The sequence below is a fragment of the Haemaphysalis longicornis genome, unplaced genomic scaffold, assembly GCF_048455015.1.
Source record: "Haemaphysalis longicornis isolate Haplotype H1 unplaced genomic scaffold, Haemaphysalis longicornis Haplotype H1 scaffold_4, whole genome shotgun sequence".
In the NCBI taxonomy this organism is placed as follows: domain Eukaryota; kingdom Metazoa; phylum Arthropoda; class Arachnida; order Ixodida; family Ixodidae; genus Haemaphysalis; species Haemaphysalis longicornis.
In genome coordinates, this window is record NW_027526361.1 from 54230895 (window position 1) to 54248827 (window position 17933).

The 17933-nt window shown below is 49.7% G+C and overlaps 1 protein-coding gene across 1 annotated transcript; it reads right to left on the reverse strand.

Moving 5' to 3' along the window:
• Positions 1-8093: 8093 nt before the first annotated feature.
• LOC144179752 (short transient receptor potential channel 4-like) lies at positions 8094-10733 on the reverse strand. Its single transcript, XM_077708192.1, has one exon. It carries the CDS (start codon positions 10731-10733, stop codon positions 8094-8096), a length of 2640 nt encoding a protein of 879 aa, XP_077564318.1.
• Positions 10734-17933: the final 7200 nt, after the last annotated feature.

A 17933-nucleotide genomic window follows, 5' to 3' on the forward strand; every position in this document is an offset into this window, starting at 1 on the left:
GAAAAAAGGACGAAACATTCTACTAAAATTCACCTCATGGTGCCGACGCAGCGGGCCGAAAAAATTTGGCGTTGCACGCTGTTAGAAACTATACTAACAGATGGCGCCCGCTGTTAAGCCGAGTGCATCGAAGTGACTAAATCCCGACTATCGATAACGAGAATGCAAACTAAAAGAGCGCCCCTGTCGTCGTTCTTTCTGCGGTTTCGATTCCCGCTAGCTTTGTAGGTAAAATAACAGGCCGTGCGGCACATTCACATTGTTTAACCATCATCTCACGTACCATGAGGCATTTAGTTTCGTACTAATATGTACTAGAGGGAAATATGGCGCCACTGTCTAGGGGAGCCGCACTTCGGCGAGCGTTCCGTCATGTACCGGGCTGGCACGTTCCTTCGTCCTTGGCATGGCTCGCAAAAAGGCTGAAAAGTTGGCTCCGGCTGCAAAAAAGCAACAATATTACTGCAGAAGGTTCATCAAATTTGTTTTGTTATTATAAAATAGAACCTTCAGAAAGATTAATTCGTCAGTGATTATGTAGAAGCTTCATGCACGATGAACAAGAAAAAAATGTTACCCTTTTTTGTTGATTTTGGCTTCGAGACAAAAAAGAAGCCACATGGCTATAGATTAGTCAAGTAGGCGAGAAACGTCGCTACCGGCAATGGTGCCGCCCACGGCGGCCTGCGACCGCAGCGACAGATTTCCGTCTAGTGTATATTACATAGTATGAAACTCTATGCCGTGAGGCACCACGATTGACGCACAGAGAATGGCAGGTAACGGAAGTGCAGGGCGGGCAAGTTGTGTTGTAGTACGCACCGAGTGCGCGACCAGCATGGCGACCAGTGGCTCCTGTGGCCGCGGTGGTAGGTTTTAGTTTTCCTGCTAGACCACACCGCTGTCTCACTCGTTTCCGGCAACAGTTTACGTCCGGCGAAACGTCATGAAATGCGTTTTTCAATTGGTAATTTCTCGGCAATTCAAGCATCTTCCGCCGCCGAATAAACGCTGAGTGGGCTTCGGGGCAGTTGAACTTTCGGCTGAGCCCAACTTGCTATTTTCCTCGAGTGCCCCTAAAGCGCAATGACGGTGGAGATCCTGAAACCGTTTAGAGTGAAATGCAATTGCATAATAGAAAGTAGACGGTGCTAACGTTCTTCGTTGTATTCGGAAATATGGAGACAGTTACGGGAGGATGTCATCACATCTGGATGGAAGCTCGGATAGGTAAGTGTGAGAGGACGTCGTGCCGATGAGCTGAGCAAGTGCGCGCGCGCTTAGAGGTGTCGTTGACGTTGAATTTATCAAGCGGCCGTAGCACGAGCAGACTGCATAGTCAACACCCTCGACCCGGTTAGCAGAGGAAGACGTGTGACAGAGAGCGGGCGAAATCAGGGCAGCACCACGACAGACAATGCAGCGGTTGGCGGATGTTTTGCATGAAGATGTCGGGGGGAGGGAGGGGGGCTGGGTTACTGGATGGCCAGGAGTGTCCGGAGGACGCTGGGGTGCGGGGCCTCGGTGCTGAAGCAGGCGTCAAGTAGCGTCTGCAGTGGCGGCGTCATGGCTGGCCGCGACATTTCTATTTAATTTTGCAGCATAGGCTGAGGCGGCGGCGCCGCCGTGTGTTAGGTTTAGTGCAACGTTCAATATAAATGAGAGCGCGGTAACTGTCTCCTAAGTCCAGAGAAAGCAGGGCCAATGAGGTTTAAAAAACGAGCCGGTAACTTCACAGATCCGGTCTGAGAGATGAGAAGAGGGTCATAGGCCTCTGATGGTGGCGTACGCACAAAGCCCTGCCACCTCGGCGATCCATCTTCATACTCGCTGCACTGCGATAAGAAAATTAAGTGTTTTTTTCTGGTATTCATGTTAAAAAGAGGGCTAGATAAGCACTTGTATCCCTATAAATTCGGAGGACTAGATAGAGCCAGTAAGACGATTAGGTTGTTTTGTGTGTGTGTGTGTGTGTGTGCTTGCTAAGCGCACCAGTATTTCTTTATTTCTCAGTGCACCCAGACTTTCATTATACAAGTGGCTGTCTTCTCGGAACACAATAGCGGTTTAACATGTCACTAAACCTAGCTTATCTGTGGTGGCTAGGGTCTAGTACTACGCCGTACAACGCACCACTCTCTCCCAGAGCGCAGGGCACCCGCGTGAGACTCCGACAAACTTTGAAGCTTACCAAAGCACCGGAAACACGGCGTGCAAAGTGGGGGATACGAAATTGGGCATCGTTTAGCGCTGCTGCGGCTCCGCGTTTCGCTAACTGAACCAAACTCGAGTCGGGGGGAGCTCGGGTTCCGCGAAACAATTTTCTCCAGGGCTCCCTGACGAATAACTGGCTCATCTGCATGTCTGCGAGAAAGAACCCCACTTCCCGACCTTTCCACCAGCTACTCTACACCGCTGGCTCTGTTAGGTGCGCCGAGCGGTTTCCCCGCATACGGATCTCACATAACTCCGACAACACAGTACTCGGACGGAATACATTTAGCATGTGCCGCATGTACAGGATGCACGCAGTTGGTTTCCTGTGGTCGATATTCCTCGGCCTCCGGCTGTAATTATGAGAGAAGTTTCTTGAGCGCACCTGGAAACAGAGAGAGCGAGAGAGAGAGAGAGCATCGATTCCACGTGGCGCACACTAACGAGTTTGCCGAAGAGAGCACCCACTTTTCGAGCAAATCTTAAAACAACAAAACCTTACCGCACGCAGCGGGGAGCTATAGCAGCGGCGTACCGACTGAATTCGAACCGAGGTTTTTTTTTTTTCCGTCTGACTGCGGACTCTGGGCATCAACGAGGCTGCTTAAATCTACGTGCCGAGGAAGGAAGGCGCTAAGAATGAGACGAGGCGGGGGGCTCGCCTTCATCTTCGCTCCACCTGTTTATCACGGTCGTACCGCGGCCGTGGGAAGACTTGAGGCCCCAGCGCCGTGCACATTGAATGCCGAAGCATGCTTCCGAGGTGGGAGCGAAGTAAATGGGGAGGAAAGTAGCGAGGAGGGGGAGGGAGGAGGCGCTGCATAATTGAATAAAGCCGGCGCTTCCGTTCGTGGCGTCTGCGCAAGAACTTGCGACGAGCGCGGCCGGTAAAGGCTGCCGCTTCGCTCCCTTAACGGAAATTAATGCGCTACGTGTCCTGGTTTTGGCTTTTATTCCTCCCGCGCCGGTTGTCGGTGCGGTCCGGCCAGGGAACAACGCACTTGGCCTCCGCAGGATGTTTGCATCGCTTTGCCGTCCCATAAAGGGTTGTTGGGCTAATGTCTCGCCGAGAAAGCTGGCTGCCCTCTTCAGACGGGCGCAGAATGCCCCCGGCCTCGGTGTCTTGTCCTGCCCTTGCCAATTTAAGGACTACTTTTCTTCCCCCTGTCTCTCTCTCTCTCTCTCTCTCTCTCTCTCTCTCTCTCTCTCTCTCTCTCTCTCTCTCTCTCTCTCTCTCTCTCTCTCTCTCTCTCTCTCTCTCTCTCTCTCTCTCTCTCTCTCTCTCTCTCTTTCGCACTGTCCAAGTTTTCTCTGACTTAGAAACAGAGTCTCGGCGTGACAGAACTATGTACCTTCCTCGAGTCTAATTACCAAGGGGCATTACTGGATGAACTCCGCGTTTATGACGACGCGTATCTTGAAGGTATATGGGTCAGTGTTTCAACGCAAGAAGAATAGAGCTAGTAGGCCTTTGAGTGCCGACTTCGTTCTCTGTGCGCGCTCGTCATTTCCGTCACCCCAGTGTTACTGTACTGTAAGTGTATATATCTATATTTCTATCTTTTTCACACAAGTACTTGAGTCGAATGATTTACTTTATTTCATCCATATGTACGAAATTGCACTTGTACAAGTATCAATTTGTATTTGCCCATGATTGTGCACATGTTTTGTATTCTATTAAGTGTTACTGTTTATATATTAGTTTTGTATTTTGATTGCTGCCCCTTCTATGTATTAAGTGTTTTTTCGTTTGTATCTGTGCTGCTTACAGGCTTAGGGTACCGGGGCCTCGTCAGGCTTAATCGCCTTTTGCCTCGGTCTCCTCTTTTCTATGAAAACAAAATAAACTTGACTTCAAGCTTTAATTGTAGAGTGGGATGACATGGATACTGAAAGGGGATAAATTCTAAAGCAAGCATGACAAGCCCAATGCAATTTAAACGTGTGTAGCGGCTTTGTTACCGCCTGGTCAAATTATCGCAGTGCGTATGCCTTGAAATTTTGTCCATGCACAGATTTTTTTTTAGGGTGCAGCCCTTTGGCGGCCGTCTCTGGGCGGAGCCGCGTTGTCGTCGTGACCGAGCGAACGATGGCTGGGCCAACGAGTGAAAGAAAGAGCGAATGATGAAATAAAGCAAAGGAGGCGAGTGTCATGAAATTGGGAGGGGAAGGTGGTTCGCCGTGGCGGCGCCAGCCAGTGCTCTCCGAAAGTGTGCGGTGGGAGAGGGCAGAGGCAGCATGCCGTGCCCGCACGAGGCGCTCGACGGTGCGACGCTTGGCGAAAACGTGAGGGGGGCGTTCGCGTGACTATGATGGGCGTTTGCTTAAGACGCACTTCGCGGTCCCTTCCTGAGACGCACTTCTCGCCGCCGACGCAGAGGCTCATCATCGCTGCCGTCGACAGAACCCACGAGTGAGTGCTGCCTCAGCGCACTGCTGTTGCGCCCAAATATCGCATTAGGGAGTATCGCAATCGCCAGCCAATTTTTTCTTTCTTTTCTTTTTTGCTCAAACCGCAAGCTGGGCTTCATCATTCACATAACTTCCCCATTTCGGTCACGCTGATTTGTGGTTCAGGAGCGTTGTAGTAAAACCCACCTACGGCTACGTCTTAGAGTGTATACATACGCATTGTGCTGCTGAGCCGAAGGACCCGGGTTTGATTTCCGGCCACGGCGGCCGCTTTCCTGGTGGAGGCGAAAAGCGGAAATGCCCGTGTGTTCAAGATTTCGGCGCACGTTAAACATCCCCAGGTGGTGAAAATTAATCTGCAGCCGTCCACTACAGCGCGTAGGCAGCATAGGCACGTGAACTCTCATAATCAATCAAGTTACGTGGTTGGTGTCTTTAAAGCGAAGCATTGTACCCCCACTAGCCAAGGGTTCTGTCGCGAGCATCGGCGTCAACACAAAACTCCCGCGAACAATTAAAGAAATTACTGGCACCACCAGAAACCGAACCTGTACTGAATAGAGAAACGGAGCGAGAGCCCGTTGTCTTACCAATTCGGCTACGAGCCCACGTGGAGATGGGGGAGACAGACGGTGTACTCACCGAGCACAGCTACGGGGTTAGCCCCTGCGTTCTCACTGAATGTCACGTGACAGCGTCATGCGACTTCTCGCGCCGCTGTACGCTCCGCCCAGGGCATGTGTAGCGGCCGTGTGCGCACCAGTGGTTCGTCCATTTTGTGCTCAAAGAGCTTAAACTCGTGTGCAGCACCGATACCAGACAACCGACTACCATCCCTGGAACGTGCATTGACTTAACGTTCAAGAATATAACTGCGGTGAAAACGCAGAGTTTGTGTGTGTATCACACTAATCAAGACGCCGTTCTGAACGTCGTGCTGAATGAAATAATAAAGAAAGTGTTGCAGGCACAGTATAACGTGTAATTAATGCAAACTGGCCGTAGTCACCCCTGGTAGGTGGCGTATTAAGCTTCGCTTCCCAACCACCTCCACAGGGTGGATTGGCCCGCATTTTTACTTCCCAATTTTTATTCGTGTTTCGGTTCGTTTTGTGTAATTCTTAATGTGGTTTTTTTTTGTGTGTGTGATTGATTGATTGATTGATATAGGGTTTAACGCGCCGACGCAACGCAGGCGATGAGGCGGGCCGTAGTGGAGGGCTCCGGATTAATTTTGACCACCTGGGGATCTTTAACGTGCGCCTAAATCTCGTACACACGGGCGTTTTCGCTTTTCGCCTCCATCAGAAAAGCGGCCGCCGCGGCCGGGAATCGAACCCGCGACCTTGTGCTCAGCAGCGCAACGCCTTAGCCACTGAGCCACCGCGGCGGGTTTTTGTGTGTGTGAGGGCAGTGTACAACTTACATAGTTTTAATTCAGTGAGCACATTTTTATTACTTTTCGTGTTTTGTATTTGCGTTTAGTTCATTTCCCTCAACCAATTATACTCATTTACTGTATAATAACATTTAATTATGTGATATTTGCCAAATAAACATTTTTTATACATGCAGGGCATTACGCAGTTGGAGCTGCAGGGGAAAGATTGCTCTAGCACGTGTAGCGCCGGCGAGTTTAACTTCTTCATCAATGAAATCAATGTATACATACTTTACAGATAACAGACTGGGCAGAACGGCATCAATCGGTCTTTGTGGTCGGCCCGGACGAAGCAGCGTATACGTAACTAAAATCAACCTAAGTCTATACATCTTGGACCAACTTCGTCGGCTCTACAGAACGGCTGAAAGTGGAGGCAGCGGATTTTAAGGGGTAAAGTTGACAAGCTTAGTCGTGTTGCGTCATGTCCTCCAATAGTATTTCTTCCTTTTTGAATAAATCTATTGTGAGGTTTTAAGAAATTTGCCGGCAGCAGTTGCGTTTCGGGACAGTGAAGCCATGATATAAGAACACTGCTTACAGAAGAGAGCGGGAGGGCAAATCCTACTGTAGTAGATCTCTGCGTGTTCCTTTTCTGAAGTTCCCGAGCAGCACCGCGATGTTCTCTTGAATTGTAGAGCTTCTCTCGGCGTGGCGGCGCACAGTTTCAATATCACGGCTGTACACGCGTAGACCGAGCCCCAAATTCAGACAGCCCTCAAGGAACGGACGCCCACTTCACTACATGTGGTGGTGGCCAACAAAACTTTCTCTCGATAAAATTGTTACAGGACGGAAGGTGTTTTCATTACGTTTACAGCCGTCAATACTATATGCTGTTTTGAACAGTATGTTCTCAAGAGTGTTCCAGCTACAATAGGTGCCCGGTGAGATGACACACTCGTATTGAAACAGTATTTCACTTGTAAGCGCCGCGTGCAACGGGTGTCAAATACTTAATTGATTGATTGTAGGGTTTAACGCGCCAGCGCAACGCAGGAGATGAGGCGCGCGCCATAGTGGATGGCTCCGGATTAATTTTGACCACCTGGGGATCTTTAACGTGCGCCGAAACCTCGTACACACGGGCGTTTTTGCTTTTCACCTCCAACAGAAAAGCGGCCGCCGTGGCCGGGAATCGAACCTGCGTCCTCGTGCTCAGCAGCACAACGCCTTAGCCACTGAGTGGTGTCAAATACCGAAAAGCGGGAATCGTCGCTGCCATTCAATACTATTAGCCAGTCACTATGGAGCTAAGAAAAAAGTGCTATCAGTTAAACACAAAGGCAAGGAAGAGGAGCTGCGTGGCTTGCATGTACAGGCTCCCCCAGAAGTAAATGCACCACGGGTTGGAGGTTTTGAGGGGACTTCTCCGCTTGGTGCCTAGCCAGCCGCATCTAAGTGATTTTTTAAGAAAGTCATTCTGTAATAAAATCGGGTGGCACATATTCTATATATGCTGGCAGTGACATAAAAAAGAAAATATTCTAATTTCACGGAGCCGTGGTCTGTTTACGTTTTGGGGCACCAGTACCTTCGGCCAAATCGTTAACTAGAGTGCGCAAGCGGCGATTTTTAAGTCTTGTGACGCTCTTAGGAAGGAATTCTAGCCTAGCAGACGATGGGCTTGCTTGAAACTTTGCTTCCGACCTGTTTGCAACTTGGCTTCCGTCATAAGCCGCAGACACATGAAAATACACCGATCCCGAACGCTAGTTCAAGACTTGGCCGACTGTACATTCCGCGGCAGTGATTGCATGGACGCTATGACAGCGCATTTGAAATTTTCATATTTGAAACTTTTGTTCGAAAATTCGGTTGCTTTAGTATTTCTATTGCAACATGACACTAGCGCAGGTCATCAGCCCCGGTGGGCTTGCTGTTCTTAAAGAAGTCAATGCAGTGTTCGCAAGAAAGTAACTCAAAGGCATTGTGACATTTGCTGACCAGGAATGACATTTATTCCTTGCAAATTTGGCTTCTCCTAAAGTTAAAATATGCGATATTTTTGCGGGATCCATTATCAGTTAGAAATAACCACACCGGTGTGGCAGAGGTACCTTTGCGCTAAATTCTCCACAACGTCCCGGAACGATAATACCGGCGTTTGTCTGTGCGGCCAAAATTTTTTCTTCTTCGCAAGCTCCAGTATCACGAATGGTAACTGTAAGTAGATGAACGGGCTTGGAACGGTGACGGCTTCGTTAATATAGTGCATCCAAAGCCTCGTCCTGTAAAACTTCCAGTGGACCTCGGCGTTGTCCATGATCTTCTGGAAGGTGCCCGTAATTATTGCAATGAGCGAGTTTATAAGGGCGACGAGCATGAGCACTTGATAGAACGAATACATCGCTGATCCCACAACCTCGGTGAACTTGTGCTCGTTGATGGTTCTGTTCTTGGCGTTCGCGACCACGACGTCCGCCTGGTCCTCCGACGCTACGCCGAGCATCCTGAGGAACAGGGTCTTCATTGCATTCGGGAACGTCGTGAAGGCTGGGTTCTGCTTGATGTCATCTTCGCCGGGAACCTCCCGCCTCATGCCACGGTACGGAGCGTACATGCGCGTCAGCCCTAAAGCAAACGCCAGCATGATGCAGATACACATGAACAGAAATCGTATGATCTCGACCATCATCGAGGTGATGGATACCTGCAGAGGCCCCAACTTGGCGCTTTCCTGGAAGTAGTACATCAGTTTGAAGACGCTCAGGACCGAAGAGACCGCGAAGAGGGCTTCGTGAATCAGCGTGTTGTCGAAGCTCTTCCATTCATTCCTCGGCGGCACGGCCCCCTTGCTGGGGTCCTGGAGAACCTCTGCCCACGCAGCGATCCAGAATATGAAAGTTAGCACGAATAAACAGATCATGACGATATCGTACCAATTCCACCGGGACCTGAAGTAGCGCGAAAGACCAATGGCGTAGCAGTTGACGGCTTCCTCAAACGCGTAGCCTATTACCCACAAAACGATGAGCCATTCAAGTCCCGTGCTGGGTGCTCCGCGGGTGGTTCTGTTACTATCCAGGACGATCTCGAGGAAGACAAAAAACACGAACAGGATCCTCGACGCAAAGTGGTTCAAGTACCTGCTGACGGGGCTGGACCAGTGCTTGGCGGTAGCCGTGTTTGGTTTCAGCTTGACCCACACTGCCAGCAAGGGCAACGTGAGAAACCTCAGGAGGAAGTGGAACAGTTTGCGGTGGAACGACAGTCGGTTCCACGCCTGGAACTCGCCCTCCCACTCGAAGCGCAGCACCTGCTGGACATTGCTGTGCGTGACGAACTCCCGCTCGTAGCACTCGAGTGCCAGGACGACGCGTGGAAACGCCAGGTGCTCTACCCGTCCCTCGAGACCGGCTCTGCGTTCCAGGATCACGCGCGTCTCGTTAAGCGTGCGGCACTGGTCCAGCAGAGCGGTGGTGAACACGCGAAGCTTGGCCACTTCTTCATTGTACGCCGTACGGTACTCCTCTTCAGCGTCTGACGTGTCCTTCATGCTCTGGGCATACAGGAAGGCATCGAGAAAGGGATCCCCGGATACTTGGATCATGTAATAAGGGTTGCATATGGCCTTGTATGTGTTCATGTTGCGTGTGGACACATCGACTGTCATGGTCCGGGCCGCCTTGACGCAGGTCTTGCACATACAGGAAGCTTTGTGCGGGGCGTCTATCGTGTAGCCTTTTTTGAGGAAAAAGCGGATAATGTCCCAATGGCCATGCTGCGCCGCTAGAATGACTGGTGTCAGGTCGGCAGTGAAGGTAGCACTGTACGTGAGCCCGCGCTGCTCGCACAATGGGTCAGATTTTAGCACCTCTTTGAGGATCAGAAGAGTCAATTCCAAGTCTCCCGTCACGACAGCGTGCAACAACGAGTCCTTGAGACGAGCGCCCTTGTCGATGAGGAACTTAGCGACCGCGAAATGCTTGTTGAGCACCGCGACCTGAAGTGCGTTGTAGCCTTGACAGTTGACACAGTCGATGTTCAGGTTTGGATGTTGGTTTACGAACGAGATCAACGCATCTTTTTCTCCAGACTCGACAAGCTCAAAGTACTTGAGCTCTTCAGGGCCTAGCTCGGGAAACGTTGCCGGCTCTAGAGAGTCTGCAAGAGACGTGGAGGAGGCAACAATGCGGACCTCCTCGCCTGTCTCTGTGACCCCGGCGAAGACGTGCGATAATCTTCTCGGGGTACTAGGAGTAGCCGGGGGTAGTGTTTGCGCTGAAGCAGGAGCAATCGTGCCTGGGTCCCCCGTTTCTAAGCGAGCAGGAGAAATCCCGCTTGGGCCCACTGCTAGTATAGGAGCGGGGGAAGTCGCGCTTGGGCCCGCCGCTTGTATAGTAACAGCAGGAATCTTGGCTTTTGGTGTCTTCCCCGGCGTGTCCTCTGATCTCTTGCGTTTCTTCTCAGGTGCCTTGACTTTCTTCTCGGGTGTCTTGCCTTCCTTCTCTGATTTCTTGCCTTTCTTCTCGGGTGTCTTGCCTTCCTTCTCTGATTTCTTGCCTTCCTTCTCTGATTTCTTGCCTTCCTTCTCTGATTTCTTGCCTTCCTTCTCTGATTTTTTGCCTTCCTTCTCTGATTTCTTGTCCGCCTTCTTAGCTTTGTCCGGTGACTTCTCCGGTGTCTTCCCCGGTTCCTTGGCTGGTGTCTTGGGTGCCATTTTTGCGCTTCGATTGCACCGGAGGTTTTGCTTCTCTTTCCTCTTCTTCTCGTAATCAAGAACCGCATATCTGTAGACTCGTAAGCTTTCCTTTTTCTTCTACTCATAGCACGCTTGTACAATATTTTTCAGCGTAATAAAGAACTCCGCCGGCGTAGACATCACCGCGTTGAAGATAAACGTGTTTGCTGACATCAGATACAGTTGGATCAAAAGAAGGTAACCACAAACGCAAATGACCCATTTATACACCCCCCCCCCCTCCCGACGACCCACCCCCGTTTCCCTGGTTCCATTTCTTGGGCCTTGATGCAACAAATTATTCAGTAAGAATTGTGTACCGGCCGGAGAAAACATAGGTATTATTACCTCAGAAGGCTGAGTGACTACATGGTGCTTCCTGCTGAAGGGTTTCCGGAAGTTCGGCGAAAGCAGGTTATACCGAGAGTTGGTGCCGTCAACAAAATAAATGTCCAGCTATACACCGCACGTTGCACATCGTGTAAATGTAGAATAACCTGCACGCAGCAATTACGAGGGCCTCCGTGGGCCAAGGTTCTATCATTGGTGCCGATAGAGCTACGCCAGTTAGAAGAGTTGAATTCGATTTATATAAAAAATTATCATTAGGGACAACGTTGGCACAAATGCAAAACACACAAAGAAGTCTATGAACTGTGTGTGTTATAAAGACGGGGCCACCTTCATGGGTGCATGGACAAATAGCAGCATCGAGAAAAAAGAAGTGCAGGTGATAACAATGTTTGATGGCTTTGATGACAGCGATAATGACTACGATCGTGGTGCTAGTGATACCTGTTGGGTGATGAGACCAAAACAGACTAAGGAGTTTATTTGGACATCACTAGGAGTCGAGAATTTTGGAATTACAGCTAAAGTTTTCTCTTATTGATTTCAAAATATACAACGTGCTGCTGGTACTTAACTTGGCACGTTCGGCAGTTGAAAGCTTGTGACTTTGTAATCTTACAGCCTGTAAAAAAAGCATGCAACCCTCCGTCTAACGACGACGGTGGTTGACGCGAAGCTTTCTCTTGAGGGATTCCTTGGTTGTTGCCTCACTTTGACACGCCAACGGTTTGTACTTGACTCATTGAGCTTCGACTCTGACTCTAACTTTGACCCTTAGCCTTTTGATTTCGCGCGAAGAAAGCTTCGCGTTCAGCAATCGTCATCGTTAGAGGGAGGGGTACGTGAGCTTGTCTAATTTTGCGCGTCCATGTCCGAACTGAAACTACTTCGACTGTGTCGGAATGGCGCCATTGAATAGACGTCGGCTTCATAAAGCCAGGGACCCAGGTTCGATTCCGGCCACAGGAAGCGCTTTTTTTTTTTTTTGTTCACTTACCCACGATCATCATCGTCAGAGAAAGTTGGCTTTGCTGCAGTGCGTTTTGTGGTGCACGCGGACGCGATCACAGAGAGCTATATATAGAAAGCGTTGCTTTAAAAAATCTTGCACACCATCTTCAACCTGTATGTCCTTGGTCTACGGCCACATGATATGCCGATGATGTCTAATGAAGGGTCTACAGACAAGGATGAGTTCCCCGCGGTCGCCTTCTACGATATTTAACATCAGCGGCCAGTGGTATCCCCAATCCGAAAACTCAAAGATTCTGTCCGTAATCATGACATTTCGTTTGCTATGGCCCAAGCCCGTTACGGTCACGTAACATTAGTCCAGATAGTAACCCCTTTCTCTGCAAATGGTGTTTCCGCCTCCGCTGCCACCTAACCTTAGACGAACGTCATGAAAACGGAGAAGACAACAACTAATCAGCGGCAACGAAATCCTGCGTTGCCTGATTACGATGCTCAATTGAAAGGCTACGCCTTTCTTAACAGTGTTGCAAAACTGCCCCTCCAAAGTTATAAGGACTGTGGAATATTTCTGGAATAATTCTGAATAAAATAAGTCACGACTCCGGGTTGGAATGGCATTGGAGTTTCGGCAGCGCTGGGTCGAATGGAAGTATTCGACTTTTGCCCGGAATTGAAACGGTTGGATACTTCTACCAACCGCCCTCGGTGGCTCACTGGCTTATGAGTTGTGCTGCTGAGCACGGGGGCGCGGGTTCGATTCCCGGCCACGGCGGCTGCTTTTCTGATGGAGGCGCACCTTAAAAATCTCCAGGTGATCAAAATTAATCCGGAGCCCTCCCCTACGTCGCGCCTCATAAGCTGTGTAGTTTCGGGGCGTTTAACCCCATAATCAATCAACATTTGGCCGAGCTGCATCGATCTTCAGGGTTGCACCAACGTACCGGGACGCGCATCAATGCTGGCTCTTGAAACAGCATTATTGCCACCAAAGCGCCTGAACCCCGCCACCAGTGTTTTACCCCTGCACGTGCGCCCCCTAGAAGAAACCGCTAGTTTACCTTGAGTGAACCCACCATAAGTGTGCATTTGTAGGCGGGCAGCTAGTTCGCTGCGTCCGGTGATGGCCTGAAGTGGCGGTTGGACACATTGGCGCTCCAGGCCCGCGCCATAGTCCGTACTGAACGTAGCGTGCCCACCCTCGCCGCCGCCGCCGCTGTCTGTCTGTTTGTCTGTCTGCTGTCTGTCTGTCTGTCTGTCTGCCTGTCTTACAACTCACCTTCATTTTTACCTTTTTTTTTTCTAAAACCATAACTTCGCCTAGCTTTGTCACAATTCTATAAAAGTGACACGAATTTCTGGCTTTCAACGACGCAAATGCAGCCAGTGTTTTTTATTTAAAGCCGTCGTTTAGGTTTAAGCTACCATGCAATTTAAAAAGCCAACCTTGGGGCTTTTGACTCTTCATTATAATCATGTCGTTTAATTTTAATAGGTGAGCATTAACCGCAATGAAATTCGTAGCACACAGACGCTCTTTTCCTCAAACCGCTCCGCAAGAGTTTACATTCAAATTTTAAATTTTCAGCCTTCGTAACCTGAGCAAGCACACTTTTAGATGCGACGCTCACAGCATCTCTTGTCGGCGGCCCTGTCCTTCCTGCGTGCGTCCGTTGTTGTCCGCGGCGTGCGTCCGTTGTCCACAGCCACTCTCCCGCTCTCCTCTCCGATAGCGAACACTCTCTCGCCAGGGGCATTGGATTGGATTGGATTCGATTCGATTTGATTCGACTGGCTTGGCTTGGCTTGGATTGGATTGGATTGGATTGGATTGGATTAAAGTGGATTGTGTTGGATTGTGTTGCGTCATAGCCGCGGCAGACGCACTGGCGCCGGCGCGTGCCCATGTGAGAGCGTTTGCGGCCCAGCGCGCTCTCATTCCGCCGGCGGGCGGCGCTGCGCGCGGTGCTGCGCATGTGCAGTGCTCTCTCTCTCTTCGCGGTTTCCTCTCCTTCGGGCGCGCTGCGCATATATAGTGCTTAGAATATAACCGGTGTGCCGCTCTCCGGTGGCCTTTCGGTCGACGGTTGCTCTCCGCATGCGCTTGAACCCCCTCACCGTCGCATCACACCAGGGTTCCCGCGAGGGGAGGTGGGCGTAATTTTTTCGATGGGGCTAAACGCTCTCAAAGCTTGAATTTCTAACCAGCTCTGCTGGAAAACGCGGGATTAGGAGAGCGATGGAATACGCTGGAGAGAACAGAAAACACTGGAAAACGCCGAGCTGGAGACAGCAATGCGGGGAGCTTGTTGGAAAGCATCGAATAACGCGGGGACATTGCCTCTGCATGCGGACTGAGCTTCAGCCAGGGCGAACGGGATCACACGAACGGGATAATACGGGGTCATGGCGCCGCTGCTGGGCTGGACACGAATGCCGCGCGCCGGTTAAGTGATCGACTGGTTGTATTCCAGCGCCACGATCGACGCAGATGCCCTGAAACTTAGTGTTTGCGGCCCGTGCGGGGCCGCAAAATCCCCTTTTTTTATTGTGCGCTGCACGGATAGAATGCTGCGTACGAATGACGATCATCTCGTTCAATTGCATTGCAACCGTCTGTCGTAACGAGTTTGTTGTATTGCTTCTATTAGCATTCCGGCCGCGTTTGAAAAATCCCTCGCTAAAAATTTGTAAATAACAACGCAACTTTGCACAAATCACGGTAATGTTGGAACATCTAAGCGCACCCCGCTAACCAAACAAATGGATAAAGAAAGAACTTCACGAATTCCTGGGCTTGTTTGAGGGAATTGCTGTCTCAATCCATGTGCTGTTTCATTTTGTCTAGCGAGCAACCTTTTGTATTTTAACGCGAGCAATGGGTCCAATCAAGCTTGATTAGTGAAAATAAGTTTTTAAAACCAGCTAACCAGTTGCCGCTACCTGTGTGAAAAGGAAAAGAAATGGCGCCAGTGAACCCATTCAATTACCAAGACGTATTAAAAAGGAATAAATGTAGGAAAAAAAAAAACACGCGCCTTCGCTCTAGCCCAGCCGTTCGGGACAAAGTGTGGGGAATCAGGCCTGTCGTGCGACAGCACTCGCGGTGCGGGGGAGCCCACAATACGAAGAAATGAGAAGGGTAAGTAAGGAGGGGTCGCGGAGCACGTTCTGATCGGCCAGGGAACACTTTGTTCCTTCCTGCTTTTCGCCTCTCAGTCAAAATTTGGTGGTGGCTGCGTGGCTGAGTGGCTCGTCCACATTTCCCATCTGCGTTGTGGCTACTTGAAGTTGCGCGTAACTTTTTTGCGAATACGTGCGTCTTAGGTCTCCGGAAAGTGTCAGCAGAAACATGTGACGCTACCGAAGCTGTGGCAAAAGCAAGAGCAGTGGTCCGGATTCCAAGCATATCGAAGTGAGGACTCCTCTAGCGACGGCAAACGGTGGTGCCTGAGATTATTGGCACTTTGATGCGAGTGAATACGACGAATCTCGCAGGCAGTGTGATTTGGAATACGTGCGATGTGCTTCGACGATCGACTGAAATTGCAGTGACCCCTGCGTGACTTTGGCAGGTATCGTGCGCGCGTACTCTTCGAGATAGTGCTGCACCACAGAGACGTGCGCGTTTCGCCACAGGATACCCTTCCAGGCCTTGCTGTACGAATGCATTGTCAACGGATCAAGGTTCACGAAGGCAAGGAATCCAGCTAAGGAATGTATTTCCCTTTTATTCTCTCACGTTATCTCAGGTTTTGCTTTTTATATAAAGCAGGTTCAAGAAACATTTGTTTACTTGTGTTTCAGTGGCGCTGAGGAATATAAGGAACCAATTTTCGAACGGTTATTGTCGAAGCTCGCGTACTATTTTTTTCTATCCAGAAGAATAAACTTGCCTTCATGAACCGATTGAGCGTTATTGACTTTACGCAATTATGGAACAATGCAGTCAGCAGGGCCAAATCAGCTGAGAAGTGCCCAAATGAATCTGGCTAAATTTTTGTAGCGCTACTTCGTTTCCGTGAAGGAAGGACTTCTGTATTTCCTGTTAACAGATATGCGGGTTTCTCATTACACGGCTTCTAAATAAAGAAAGCTTAGCGGGAGTATCGGCCACGCTATGCGCTGGAGACGGCGTGGTCTCCGGCGTGTTCCAGCGTTATGTTCCAGCGTTATGTTCCAGCGCGCGCCGCATTCCACGCGTTTCCGCATCTGGCGTGTTCCAGCGTCCATAGTCCGGCGCGCTCCAGCGTTAGGTTGTCTCATAATCAGGCAAACGCTGGAAGCGAAGATCCAGCGCCGCCCAGTTTTCCGATACGGAGGCTAATCCACGCAAAATAAATACCACCCCTGCAATCCTCAAAACCATGGGGGGCACCAAACCCCACACCCTGCGCTATCACAAACACGCACGTTTCACATGAAAAACGAACATAAAATTTCAGCAACACACTAGGTGAGTGATTAAAGGGACCATGCAACACTTTCGATAAGCGCTTTCACTCTTTCCTCCACGTCTGAAACCACTGCGAAAGCTATCGTTATCGCCCGCACGAAGCGGCACTGCGTGATTTGCTCGACGCACCACATACGCCTTCCATTTCTGCTTTGTCTTTGTGGTTTTTTTCTATTAAGTGGCTATCGAAAAGCGTTAATTGCTACAACTGTAGTAAATCTGGCCAACAGCCGCTACATGACCTGACTGACGTAATTCAGGCTGCCGAACAACGTCAAGACCGGCAAGGAGAGAAAAATCTTTTGAGCGAATTTACAAGTTATCTGATGGGCATAGAGCACTAATTTTTGGCTGATGTACTTTGCCACCCCCTCATTTAAGTAGTGGGTGTGTTGGGTGACTACGTTCTGCAAGCATTTATGATTTCAAAAAAGTTGAAAAAAAAGTGTTGCAGATTCCAGTAACTCAAAGAGCTCTGGGGTGCATGCTGAACAAACTCCGCACGCTAAACCCCAGGCTTAACGCAAATACGTTCGTTGTATTCCTCATATGAAGAGTTACCGCGCAAAGAAAGAGTATGGAAGGTGAAAAAGAAAGAGAGAGGAGAGGAAGTTACGGGACAGGGGAGGAAGAAACCTGTCGTCTTTCGATGTCGTTTGCAGCGACGCAAACCGGTGCGGGACCGATATATTTTTAAGGCAAACCTGTTACTGGAACATTGGTCACGTGTTAAGCCGAAGTTTAGTTGCCACATTCATGGTGACCGTCCACTCAAAAACGCACTGCAAGAAAGCCAACTTTTTCTGCTGCTGATGATGATAGTGGTGGTGGTGATGATAATAATCGTTATCGAAGTAACAGATGGTTGAGCCATCTTCGTCGTTCGACAAAGTGGTGTGATGATGATCGTGGGTGAAGTTAAGGATGGTTGACCCGCCAACGATCAAAGTCCAAACTCAGACGACAACGAACAAATATCTCACAAGATACGACTTTGATTTTGTTGGGTTTGTAGCTGAAGAAAGCTTCGCGTTTTAACTTTCTTTGTCGTTAGACGAACTAGCAATTTTGTATTTTTCTGCGGAGCTGTATATGGCAAGAGCTCGGGACTGCAGAATACATTTATTTCATTGATGCCAGGTAACCAGCGTAATAAAGCGGTCGGAGTTCGCGACGGACATAGGCTAAGGTTTTCTGCATTCTTGTTCCGCGTGTACAAAAACGTCTTGCGGTAAATCCGACTTTATCGCAAACGCTGAGCAAGAAACCGCTGTAACTCTTGCTTTACCAAAACGTTCTCCCAAACAACTGCATGACTATTGGCCGCAAGTACTAGTCTCCGCTATTTGATTACTGCGAATTGAGTCTACGTTTCATAGTTAGGTACGTCGCAGTGAAGT

What these genes read in the sequence shown, in the direction of transcription:
- LOC144179752 (XM_077708192.1), bottom strand. Translation starts at nt 10,733, where the DNA reads ATGGCACCCAAGACACCAGCCAAGGAACCGGGGAAGACACCGGAGAAG.